The 12,921-nt window shown below is 44.0% G+C and overlaps 1 protein-coding gene across 1 annotated transcript in view; it reads left to right on the plus strand.

Moving 5' to 3' along the window:
• Positions 1-12,921, plus strand: part of CHD1L (chromodomain helicase DNA binding protein 1 like) — a 58,642-nt gene that overhangs the window by 24,170 nt on the left and 21,551 nt on the right. Inside the window, exons 8-15 of the mRNA XM_077770515.1 lie at positions 29-184; positions 912-1,004; positions 2,334-2,430; positions 4,371-4,444; positions 6,222-6,332; positions 9,261-9,375; positions 10,009-10,162; positions 12,057-12,222. Coding sequence (XP_077626641.1) covers positions 29-184; positions 912-1,004; positions 2,334-2,430; positions 4,371-4,444; positions 6,222-6,332; positions 9,261-9,375; positions 10,009-10,162; positions 12,057-12,222 — 966 coding nt within the window. The remainder of the gene's footprint in view (positions 1-28; positions 185-911; positions 1,005-2,333; positions 2,431-4,370; positions 4,445-6,221; positions 6,333-9,260; positions 9,376-10,008; positions 10,163-12,056; positions 12,223-12,921) is intronic.

The following is a 12,921-nucleotide window of genomic DNA, read 5'->3' on the forward strand; positions in this document are numbered from 1 at the left end:
TGTGTTGTTGGTTTCTTTCCTTACACAGCAAGTGAGCTACACAAACTCTTGCAGCCGTTTCTGCTGAGGCGGGTGAAAGCCGAGGTCGCCACAGACCTTCCCAAGAAGACAGAGGTAGTGATCTACCACGGCCTGTCAGCACTGCAGAAAAAGTGCTACAAGGCCGTGCTGATGAAAGACCTAGGTAAGCAGAGGGCACTTGACTGCCTAGAAACTCACCGAGGATGTGATTTCATGGAGGGGAATATTTTACTATCATATTTGCTTCATATGGTAACATGGGATGGAATTTCGTGTTCTGAATATAGTTCAGGTCAGATGCAACGAAACCGTGCAGGGTATCTTTACTATAATACAGACTTTATTGGTTGTTGCACTGGTGAAATTTCCTTTTCTTCCCCCACCCAGTTGTCCATACCTGTAGAAGTTAGTTACACAAATATGCTAGGTATGCCAGCCATGCCTTTCATCTTCTACCCTGTCACATATTTGACACATTGCACGGAATTTGACACATTCCTCCCAGATGGGAGGAATTGGAAGTGGGAATGGAGTCGGTCACTTTGCCTTTTTTTAGAGGGAGCGTGCATGCGCTGGGGAGAAGGGCAGAGGGAGAGAGAGAGAAAATCTTAAGCATGCTCAGTGTGGAGCCCAATGCAGGCTTGATCCCACAACTCTGGGATCATGACCTGAGCTGAAATCAAGATTTGGATGCTCAATTGACTGAGCCACCCACGCACCCCAGTATGCTGTTAATTAATGCAATTCCCGTGACATTTAGAAGGTTAACACAGGTTTGAGAGATTACAATACTGAAATAATACAGTTATTTATGGAAACAGGTTTTTTGCGTTTTTTTGTTTTTCTTCAGTAGTCCATCTCTCTGTCTCTCTCTGTGTCTCCGTTTTCAGATGCATTTGAAAATGAGACAGCAAAGAAAGTGAAACTTCAGAATGTCTTGTCTCAGCTTCGAAAGTGTGTGGATCACCCATATTTGTTTGATGGTGAGACAGTGCCCTTTTTTCTTACATTGCTTTTCATGGACATTTGTGTAGCCAACCTCATAGCAAAATTCTTCAAAAGAATTGCCTGTATTTACTGTCTAGTGTTGCCCCCATTTTCTCTTGTTAATTTTTTTATGTTGATGTAATTTAATATATCGTTCATACTCAACTTTCTTCAGTTGTCCCCTTAATGTCTTCCTCATGGCTTTGACTTTTCAAATTCAGGATCCAGTCATAGATCCGGAATTGCATTTGTCTGTCACCTTTTTTTTTTTTTTTTTAAACCTTTCATGAAATTACAATTTTGAAGAATAGAGGCCAGTTGTTTTATGGGTTGTCTCATCTGGATTTAGGGATCATTTCTTCGTGATTAGATGTCCCATTGTCTTAAACCCTCTCTATGGCCAGCCTTTCATCATCACCACCGAACTTTGCAAGTTCACCGGTGATCTCCAGTGGTTGTCAGTTCACATTTTAATTAACCTCTCAAAACCTTTGACACAGTTGATCACTTCTTTCTTGAAACACTTTCTTCCTTTGGCCTTTGGAACACTTTCTCTTGCTTCTCCATCTGCCTGTGTCCACTCCTCAGCCTCCTTTGCTACTTACCGTCCACCTTAGAGATGTGTGCAAATTTCCCTCTAAGTGCTGCTTTGGCGACATACCGCATGTCTCCATATGTAGTATTTTCATTTTCATTCAAACTAGGGCTTTTTTGAGTCACTCTGATAGCCTCTGGGACACTCCCAGGACTTCTTTGGCCATGGGGACACTAGAATGGTAGGATCAATGTGCAGGGTTTGCTGCAGTCCTTTTAAGGGAGTGTTTGCCTGGTAGCCCTATGAATTGCAGAATCTTAATCAGATGCATTTCAGAATCTTTTTTTAAAGGCAGGGAGCATTGGGAACATGGAGATTTTGAAAGAAGCCCTGTAGGTTATTCTGACTGCCATCCCCCAACCTGAGAATTACTATTTTATACATCTAAGCTTTATTTCTTGATTTGTTTTTTCAAGTGAGAGTCTCATCAAATTTTCAGTTCTCTGGACATTAGCATGTCCCTGTACCTCCCTTTCCTAGAGAGTGGGTTTGTTCCTTGGATGGGCATTTATTAGGCCTACTAGGGGTATGAGGCTCTGTGATTGATGCTGAGCAGCACTGAGATTATCATGCAAACACATAATTATAAAATGCCTCAAAGAGAGATGAGACGTGGGCTCATTATCACCAGAGTTTGGCCTCTTGCTGTAGCCTCACCATGGGCTTCTCTGCTCAAGGAGTCTGCCCTGACTTGAGGCACATTATTGGGAGCATCTTCTTTCTTTTTCAGGTGTGGAGCCAGAGCCTTTTGAAATTGGAGAGCACTTGATCGAGGCCAGTGGGAAACTTCATCTACTGGATAAGCTCCTGGCCTTCCTGTATTCCAGGTAGGTGGTTGGCTCACATTTTCTGCTCTGAGCTTGTGAGTTTTAAAACCAGAATAATAAACAAGTCATTGGTTGTTTTTTTTGTTTTTTTTTTTTGAGACTAATTCTGGTTTTCCTTTTTTAAAAAAAAAATGTTTTTTATTATCTTTATTCTATTTTGAGAGACAGAGTGAGTGGGGGAGGGGCAGAGAGAGAGAGAGAGGGAGACACAGAATCTGAAGCAGGCCCCAGGCTCTGAGCTGTCAGCACAGAGTCCGAGTTGGGGCTCGAACCCATAAACCGTGAGATCATGACCTGAGCCGAAGTCGGACACTTAACCAACTGAGCCACCCAGGCGCCCCCCCATCCCCACCTCAGTTTTCCTTTTTTTAAGACCTTGATCCTGGTTCCACCTTCTCTGCAACTACACCCACACCCCTCCCCAGCCCACCCTATCCCCTCCACAATCCTCCTTCCTTTTCCTGAATTCCTGCAGCACTTAGGATCCTAATCCAGCTCTTGGCAATGCTCTGCCTTAATCTGTTATCTGGTTAATTGGTATTAATCTCATCACTCCAACTGTATTGTTTAGTTCCATAAAGACAGAGATAACATCAAGAATATCCTTTTTAATTGCCTTTTGGTACCTTGCATTAATTGGTACCTAAAGAGGGCTTAGTAAATATGCACTTTTGTTAACCCTGTGGCGTTTGGTTCAGGGCGAACTTGGGGGACTCTTTCCCAGAGACATGAGTTGGGTAGCAGAAGACTAAGTCACTTCTGGAGGCTTGACGTGTTCAGTGAAGTGCTCAGCAGCCTGGTGTCCAGCCTCAACCTAATCCTTCTGGTCCCCATAGGACAGAGGAGTCTAGAAAAAGCCCAGCTTCCCAAGGGTTTCTAAGTTATCCCTGTGAGACAACTGCCCCAAGTGAGCCTGAACTAACCTCAAAACCTTGGATTTGGTGAAATCACCCAACATTAGGAATGTGCAAATCAAATACTTCCATGTCTTACTGTATTTTATTGGCTCTGATAGATCTACTGTACATGTGTGAGAGGTGGAGGAGGACCCATGCATCTTCTGTCCAACCTTTTCATTTCATAGGTGCTGAAGTCACACAGCCAGCAAATGACAGGGTTGGGATTAGAATGGAGGCCCTTGGCTTCAAGTTCAATGCCTTTTCCAAGCATCTGGGGCTAGAGTCTTGAAGGGGTTCTTCATAATTGTTCCTTTATACTCATCGCAAGCTCAGATCAAATTAGTTTTCTTAATGACACTCTTGTTTTGACAGTGCTGTATTTCTTCCTTTATGAAAACTTAAAATAATACCTGATACACAGGACTGTAGGCTCATCCTCATTCTTGACTTCATTCACTTTGCCTCTTCCTTTCCTCTCTGCTCCCTCTACGTAAGTTTTTTAATGTATCGTAGGAAATATGAGATGCCACCTGCCCCTGGCTTCTCTGAAGTGATACTTTACAACCAATATAGCTGGAGATGAGAGAGTAGTGATTTTACACCCCCAGGTAGAGAATGGCTGTGGATGGCTGACTACAGGTTCTTCAGGGTTTCTGATTTGGGCTTTTGTACATGTGAATTTTGCATTTTATTCTTCATATATCTTTTGTTGTTAAAATGAAAGTGTATGTTTCTTTCCATTAGTAAGTTGACATCCCAGAAGGTTTCTTGGTTATCCTAGGGCTTTCTATGCCCTCTGGGGCACTGACATTTGCTCCTGGAAATATCCCCACTCCAGTTTGAGAACTTGTGTTCTACGTGATATGACTACACGTGGAGCTGTTTACATGGGACATTTAGCATGTCTCAGGAAGTCTCTGTAAATGATTATGATATTTACATTTCCCCTTTGGTATTCGTATTCTTTGGTAAATTTCACCTGAGAGAAACTCACCTTAAATACCTAGAATTGGCAGCCTTTCCTTTTCTCTTTCTTGCCAGGGGCCATCGAGTTTTACTTTTCTCCCAGATGACCCAGATGTTGGATATTCTCCAAGACTACATGGACTACAGAGGTGGTGTCCCTTGGCCGTTACATTGCTTAAGGCTTTTTTTTTTTAATTATATTCTTTTTTTAATGTTTTTTTTTATTTATTTCTAGGAGAGAGAGAGAGAGAGAGAGACAGCATGAGGNGCCTTTTTGAAGTTAACAGTCCAGTAGGTCCATGAAGAGTAATCTGGGGTGTGGGGATATTACAGAGGAAAGCAGTGAAAGAACTTTGTTCTGAACCAAAGGAAGATTGAAAGTAAGAAGAGAGGTGTGTCACAAGGATTGACAGCCAGGTAGAGACATGTGGGCAGAAATAAGCACACACATTCCCATGGACAGTGTGATTTAAAACTGTGGGTACTGGAACAAATGTGAGTTGCAGGAACGTTGAGTGTTTTGAAAATACTTGCTAAAAAAGAAGTTTCAGTGTCTTGCAACATTGAATTCAACATTTGAGCACTTTTTCAGGATCAGTAGAAAGGATGAAATTTTGGAGATCCCACATAGCAGCCAAGCAAAAGGAATTTTTTTTCAATATAAACAATAGGGAATGTAAGTTATTACCTGGGTATTCTGTTGAATATGTAAGTTATATAAATTATATAGCTATGTATATAAAATATATATTATGTATTATATTATATAATTACATTGTAAGTTATTGTGGAGGGCTTCTGGATGGCTTAGTCAGTTAAGTGGCTCTTGATCTCGACTTAGATCTTATCTCACAGTTTGTGGGTTCAAGCCCTGTGTCAGACCCTGCACTGATAGCGTGGAGCCTGTTTGGGATTCTCTCTCTGCCTCTCTCTCTCTGCCCCACTTGTATGCTTGTGCACATGCTTGCTATCTCTCTCAGAATAAATACACTTTGAAGAAAATTTATGTGGGATGATGGGAAAAGTGTGTAACACTGATTGATCTTGAGATCAGTGGTGAAGGACTATCAGCTTCAGACCTTACTGTTTAGAACATGAATTCAGAGTAGGTCTCTTAGAGCCACTTGATGTCCTCCCAGTACTGCAGTGTACCTGGTCCACTGGACACTTGACAGGAAACGCCATCGGCAAGTTGAGGAATCCCCAGATCCACAAACAGCACTTGAGTATAATTCCCCTTCCTGACAGGGATCTGTGGTGATGGGTCAAGAATCTGAAGCTTCATTGAAAGGCAATGGCTGGGCCACTGGGGAGCCTCACAGACCAGCACCCAAGTGCTTGCCTTACTGCTTGCATAAGCAAGAACTCTGGCCAGGCAGGATTGGAAAGTACCACACAGCATGGTTCACAGTGTGCTTCGAGGTTGCTTGAGATAGTCAGAATCCACTGTTCACTCCACTAATGCCACATATGTCAGCTGCATGTATTTAAGAAACTCAGAGAGGTGTATTATGTTGCATTCTTTTATTTTTTCAATGTTATTTATTTTTGAGAAAGAGAGAGACACAGCATGAGTGGAGGAGGGGCAGAAAGAAGGAGATGCAGAATCTGAAGCAGGCTCTAGGCTCTGAGCTGTCAGCACAGAGCTCAACACAGGGCTCAAACTCACGAATCATGAGATCATGACCTGAACCGAAGTCAAATGCTTAACCGACTGAGCCACCCAGGTGCCCTTATGTTGAGTTCTTTTGTAACACAATGAAATGTCCCCCAAATTTAGATATTTCCCATTGGATATGTGTAAAGTAGAGGTATACCTGTATATAGAAAGGGACAAAATTAGCATTTGCTTCTGCGCTGATAGTTTTATTCCCCAAAGAATATGTGAAAAAGGTTTATATTTCTGCTTTCTTTTTCTGTGTGAAGGATACAGCTATGAGCGTGTGGATGGTTCTGTGAGAGGAGAAGAGAGACACCTGGCCATTAAGAACTTTGGACAGCAGCCCGTTTTTATCTTTCTCCTGAGTACCAGGGCAGGTAGGCCACACGGGCATTGACAAAGCAGACAGATAGGGGCGGATACAGTGCTTTCACATCCTGGCCACTAGCACGTTTTTTTGAATTTTTGAAGGGTGAGGTCATTAAGGAGGAGTGTAAAATGCGAGAACTGAGGGGTTTGTTGTAAGTTCATCGAAGTACTGGGCTCCTGGCATGGGGTTCTTTCCTGTTTAAGTTTTCTAAGCTGCCAAGTAAGACTGAAACGAGTTGTTGGAAAGTAATTTTTAACCTGCTTAGACCACTGAGCAGGGGTTGTCCTGTAAGATGTCTATAATTCACATTCAGTAGAGACTGCTCTCTTTCCCAGCTGTGTGTTTGGGAAGTGAGGTACCAGCCTGTCTGATGGTAATCCTGCCCCCCTCCCGCCGCCCTTAAGTAGTCTGGAACAGTGCTGTGAAAGCTCAGTCAGAATCTAGCTTTTTAGAAAGTTGTGATCCTAATGAAATTGCCACCACTTTGGAATTATTTTTAACATTACCTTTATGACATAAATATTTTATAGGACATTTGTAGTACTTGTATACAGTCTTCAGTCATTTGAAATCAGTTCTTGGAGATGAAATTATTCTTATGTCCTGGAGCAAGCAGACCTTAGTTTCGAACTTCTAGAATCTTAGTTTCATTATCTTGTTTTTTGTAGGCCTGGGTCTTGATGGAACATCAAAGGGATGTGTGTCTTCTGCTAAAGAGAGATCAGTATCTTTATAAAGAGAGAGTTCCGTCTTAGAAAGCCTTTCAGTGTCTGGTACTGTGAGGCTGCATAAAGGACATGTTAGAATCCCTGACCGTAAGAGGTTTTTTCACCTGCGTGAGCCTCATCTTGTCTCACAAAGGTCTAACCTGATTCATTTGGCTTCACTCGCTTCCATTATCACAGACTGCACCCTGCATCAGCCACTTGTTCCTGACCCCTAGTTATCCCTGGGGTGGTCCTGGGAGTAGCTGGCAGCATCAGGGCAAGTGCATCTTCAGTGCTGGGAAAGCAGCTCTCTTTATGCTTTCATGGTTTTATCCTCTTCATATTCCGCGAGTGGCTTCATGTCTGAAGGTCTCCAGTTAGGAAGAAAGAGTAAGCTCCTTGGAGTACTAGGATCACTCAGAACAGAGTACTCTTTTAAGAACTGAAGCATTTCTGGACATGAGCCTTTTCCAAACACCGACGGCCATGTTTGCTATCACTTTTTAGCTATAAATTAGGAGGGTTCTTTATTTGACAGGTTTCCTTCCGACTTTCAGATAGATCTGTGATTGAATCATGTTGCCACCAGGTGGCAGTGCTAGCTCATGAGATGTCCCAAACAAGAATGGAGAATAGCTTAATCTGTGAAACATCACCCCTTAATTTAATGAAGAAGAGCTGAACTCAGAGACATTAACCCGAGAAGAAGAGAATTTTTATGGCTCACGCAGTAATGAAATAAGTGTCTGGGAGCTACTGTGGCGCAGTGGGTGGGAGTGAAGGCTCTGGAGCAAGACCATGTGGGACTCACTCCTGCCTCCTTCACTTCCTCACTGTGTGATCTCTGCTGAGTCTCTGGACTTCTCTGTTCTTATGTCTATAAATGTGGGTAATAATAGTAAACCACCCTTAGGGCTGTCATGAGGATTAAAGGAGTCCTTATACGTAAAGCGCTTAGAACAGTGCCTGGCACATTATAGGCGTGGCTGGCATTATTATAAGGTATAATTTAGCATCTCTCAGTAATCAGTCTTTATTATCTCTTTATTCCAGTTTTAATTTTATATGAAGGCTTTAATTAGAACGTTCCTGCCTGACTTGTGTTGAGAGCCAGCTTAGAGTCGGTAGTCCGTCTCAGAAGTTAGCCCTTAATTCAGGCCGTTGGAACAAGCGCTTTCAGGCTCGCTTGTCTCCGCAATGAGCTGTAACGACCCTGGCAAAAGGGAGCCCCCTTTGTACTTGTTTCCACATTAATCAAAGACAAAGCCACAATTTGCTTTCATGGTTCTCTTAATTAATTCTCATTGTCCAAACAGCCTCCTCAGCCCTTTTCCTACAATGCTGAAGAAAGACCGGAAAGTTGTCCCATTGAGTGTTCTTGGCCTGTGATTAGTTTTGTTACCCTCTCTTTGATTAATGTGGAAACAAATACAGAAAAGACTTTCTGAAGTTTCCTCCAGTTAGAGGGAGATGGTTTCCGTTCTGCTTAGGAGCATAGGAAATAAACGTCCCTCCTCTCGTTAGCTTGCGTCAGGGGTCTTGCTACCCTTGCTACAGCCTGCGGTGCGTAGTAACACCCTCCTAGCCGTGCCCACAGCGGAAGACCTCTTGCAGATTTAAAATATTTCTTTTGGAAGAGTATGTGTCCTCTTACACAGACTAGTACTCACACTATTCCAAACAGACCAGCCAAGATTTTTAATTTTTTTTTTTAATGTTTTATTTTTGAGAGATAGATAGAGTCAGCATGAGCAGGGGAGGATCAGAGAGAGAGACAGACACAGAATCCAAAGACAGGCTCCAGGCTCTGAGCTGGCTGTCAACACAGCCTGACGCGGGGCTCAAATCCACGAGATCATGACCTGAACTGAAGTCGGACGCTTAACTGATTGAGCCACCCAGGTGCCCCAGCCAAGGTTTTTAAACTGAGAAGATATAAAGTGGCTTCCTGGGACTGACTGAAGCACGACTTTTATTGTTTGCCCCTGCTCCTCCCATTCTGTCACTTTCAGTAGTTAATTTTTCCTACGTCAGGCAGTAGGAGCCCAGGTAGCACTGTCAACCACTGCAGGGTCCTGGAGGCAGGGATGGGAGTGAGTTTGAAGGGTGAGGCCTGATCTTGATTCTGTCTGATCTTGATTCACTGTTGGTGCCCCTGTAGCCTGGCCTTTATTGTCTAGCCTGTGGCCAGCTTGCTGCTGATGGCATTCCTTTTGCATTGCTTTCAGGTGGAGTGGGCATGAACCTAACGGCTGCAGATACCGTTATTTTTGTTGACAGTGATTTCAATCCTCAGAATGACTTGCAGGCTGCTGCCAGGGCTCACCGGATCGGCCAGAACAAGTGAGAGATTCCAGCATCAGCATTTTTCTGCATCTGTGTCTCCTCTCCAGCTCTGGGGGGGTGGGGGGGGAGGTGAACAGCCTGGTGGGCCCCGTGATCTCCCCAACTGGAGGGCGAGAGAGCACTGGGTTTTAGCCCAGCTTTGCTGCTGGCTCGTTAAAGAGTGCTGGTCAGCACATGTTCTCACTGCACACGTGATTTGTTAAAAAGCACAATCAAGCCCTGAAAGGACTAGAAGGAACCTTTAGAAGTGATTTAACTCCTCGTACCTGAGTTAAGGTCGGATTCAGTTTAAAAATGAAGTTCTGGAGTTGTGGAGTTAGGCTGCAAAGATGGGCCTTACCCTTTGACCAGAGGATAACGGAGATCTGCCTGAGGGTTTCCTCCTCTGTTCCCACCAGGGACCTTAGTTACGGCCCCTCCTGGTCCCTGACTCTCTTGGAAAGCTCCAGGTAGTACTCCTGGGAGGCCAGATCTCTCTAACAGATGCTCAGGTCCACAGTACAGTCTCCCTTTAGCTGTACCCTGAGCATGGCATTTGGGGTTTGTTCCCTACAGGTGTATTGACCTTGCACGCTTGTGTTCATCCATGTGGACCCTCACGGCACCCTCTTCTGCTTTGACTCCATACAGGTCTGTTAAAGTTATTCGGCTGATTGGCCAAGATACTGTGGAGGAAATAGTCTGTAGGAAAGCAGCCTCCAAACTCCAGCTCACCCACACAGTCATAGAGGGAGGCCATTTTACTCTGGGGGCCCAGAAACCTGCAGCTGATGCCGACCTCCAGGTATAATGTCTGCTTCTTCCCTCGGAATGTGTCCTGTTGTCAGTACTTTGTGGTGGTGGGAGAGCAGATGCAAGGAACCAGCATTAAACCCACTGTCCCCAACTACATATCTGTTCCCAAGTACGTTCCACACATTCATGCTACTCTGTCTATTGCATACAAGCAAGGAGCTAACCATAAATGTGATGAGTAAAGGTAGCGGAATATGGAGGGATGGGGATGGCTTATGATCCCCTTTCAGGGATCCCTTATTGGCTGTGTAGCTTTGAGCAGATAGCTTGATGTCTCAGTTCTTCTTCTATTTGCATTTTCAAAAAATGAGAATACTGCAAGTTACCTCAGAGGATTGTTAAATTAGATAAAATAGAGAACTTGGCATAATAAATGGTGATTAATCTCATACCTCATCTTAACCCCAGAGCTTTTGATCAGTGTGTGGTCTTCATAGTCTCAGGACGGTAAATGAGATCAGGAATTCAAAATCCTGCCATAGGAAAAATGGAAGAAAGACTAGAGTTAATTGCGTGAGGAAGGGAATATTGGAGAGGAAACAAATGCTGACTTGAAGATTTTCTCTTCTGGAAGAGGGCTTCGAGTTACTCTACAGCAGCCTCTGGCTTAAAATTAGAACTCATATTATAATATATCCTACGTTCTTCCATTTTGCCCCAGGGATCATATTCACTGAAACAGTTGGAGAGAAGCACTTCCGATAATACTTAGCACACAGTGAGCATTCAATAAATGTTCACTACATCTGCCTCCCTGTAGAATAATGAACCTGCTTCCCTCTTTCAGGACTTTAGAATTCTATACATTTTAGATTTAATAAGCCACAACCGCATCTTTTATTACTGGATTCTTTCTATTTTAAAACAAACAGCAAACAAACGACTTTCATCTGAGACCAGGGCACTGGGTTGTTACCTTTGTTTTTGGCAACCAAGGAGATAACTAGTATTGTCTGGATGGGGAAGAGAGAAATCAGACACTAGAACGAGAATGTAACCTTCTGGTTTACTGGAGCTGAGTAAGAATCCCAGCAGAGCCCTCTCCAACAGCCCGTGTTAGGAACAGTTTACATTTCCACCAGTATTTGGCTCACAAGTACTAGGCCATCTAGAGAGAACTGACCCAGTCTAAAAGGATAAGATATGAGCCAGAAGTCAACATGTGAATCTAAATTGATTTGAAATCTCAGAGTTAGTGGTCAAGGAGGCACAAAATTAGAAGTAGGAATTTAAAGCCAGGGCAGTGATCTGAACTATTTGGGTGATTCCTGTCATCCTAGGGGATGGGTAGGATCAGTAGGTGCCTTTGAGACAAGGGGAGAGAGGCAGGATAATGCAGCTGTCAGAGGAGTGTCCAGGAAGGTTAGAACCATCCGTTGTTATTGGTCTTCACGAAGGTGACTTGCACAGAGTGCTATGGTAGGAAACCAGATTGCCAAAGGAAAGAAGTCAGGTAATGGTAGACAGAAGGTACCCAGTGTAGCCTTCTTCCAAGTCTGTCAGTGGGAGAGAAGCTCACTGGGCCTCTGACTTCTGGTGATGGAGAAGTCAGACCAGAAGTGCCTATGGCCTGTGAGAAAGATTCTTGAGAAGTGCCATGGATAATGCAGGACATTACTGTTCTTTAGAAAGAATAGGCTAATTTTTTACGTCATGGAGGGTTGTCAGAGTCAACATCACTGATCAGCATTTATCACCTCTCTGCTTGGGCATGATCCAACTCCTAAATGGCCCTGTTGGTGTCATCATGGTGGGGAGAGTAGAACAGCCGAGCAACAGGGAGGGAGCCTGCCCTAGGTCAGCAAGCCATTCAGCAAAGGCCTGACATCCCAGTGCCTGTTTTCACGAGAACCAACTGGACCTTCTCATTTTCTCCTTTCCAGCTGAGTGAGATTCTCAAATTTGGTTTGGATAAACTGCTCTCATCTGAGGGGAGCACCATGGATGAGATAGACCTGGAGACGATCCTGGGAGGAACGAGAAACGGCCAGTGGATCTCTGATGCCTTGCCTACAGCAAAAGGAGGAATCCGGGAGTGCGAGGAAGGCAGTAAGTTTGGGACGAGGGTGGAGCAAATGGCACAGCTGCCCAGTTTAGACAATGAGTAGGTAGGTCTCCGTGGAAAGTCCTGGAGCGTGCTCCCTGGGGCATCTTTTCCTATCCAGCCCATCTCAACGTGGGCATGCTGTTGAAGACTTCCTCATCCCAGAACTCTTCCTAGACTGACTAGCAATCGCCTGTTCCCTTGTAGCTGAACTTTGAACCCACTCAGGGATATCAATGCTTGTAGTAGTATCTCAAGGATTTTAAGTTGTCCTTTTTCCTACCTTCGTTGCAAGCGTCTTCTCTTTTATTAGTAAGCCCTACTGTCCCTACTATGGTGCCTCCATCATAATGAGTCCTTCTCTGAAAGTAGAATGATTTGTTTTTTGTTTTTTGTTTTTTTATTTATTTTTGAGAGAGAGATAGAGACAGCATGAGCAGGGGAGGATCAGAGAGAGAGGCACAGAATCTGAAACAGGCTCCAGGCTCTGAGCTAGCTGTCAGCACGGAGCCCAATGCGGGGCTCAAACCCACGAACCACGAGATCATGACCTGAGCCGAAGTCGGACGCTCAACCGATTGAGCCACCCAGGCGCCCCAATGATTTGGTTTTTATGTAGTCATTAATCCTGGTTGAGCATTTATTCTGTGCTCGATCAAAAGTGTGTACTTGTCCTGTGCTTTACACCTGCTTTTACATTTAAT

The sequence above is a fragment of the Crocuta crocuta genome, unplaced genomic scaffold (genome assembly GCF_008692635.1).
Source record: "Crocuta crocuta isolate KB4526 unplaced genomic scaffold, BGI_CrCroc_1.0 scaffold733, whole genome shotgun sequence".
Lineage (NCBI taxonomy): Eukaryota > Metazoa > Chordata > Mammalia > Carnivora > Hyaenidae > Crocuta > Crocuta crocuta.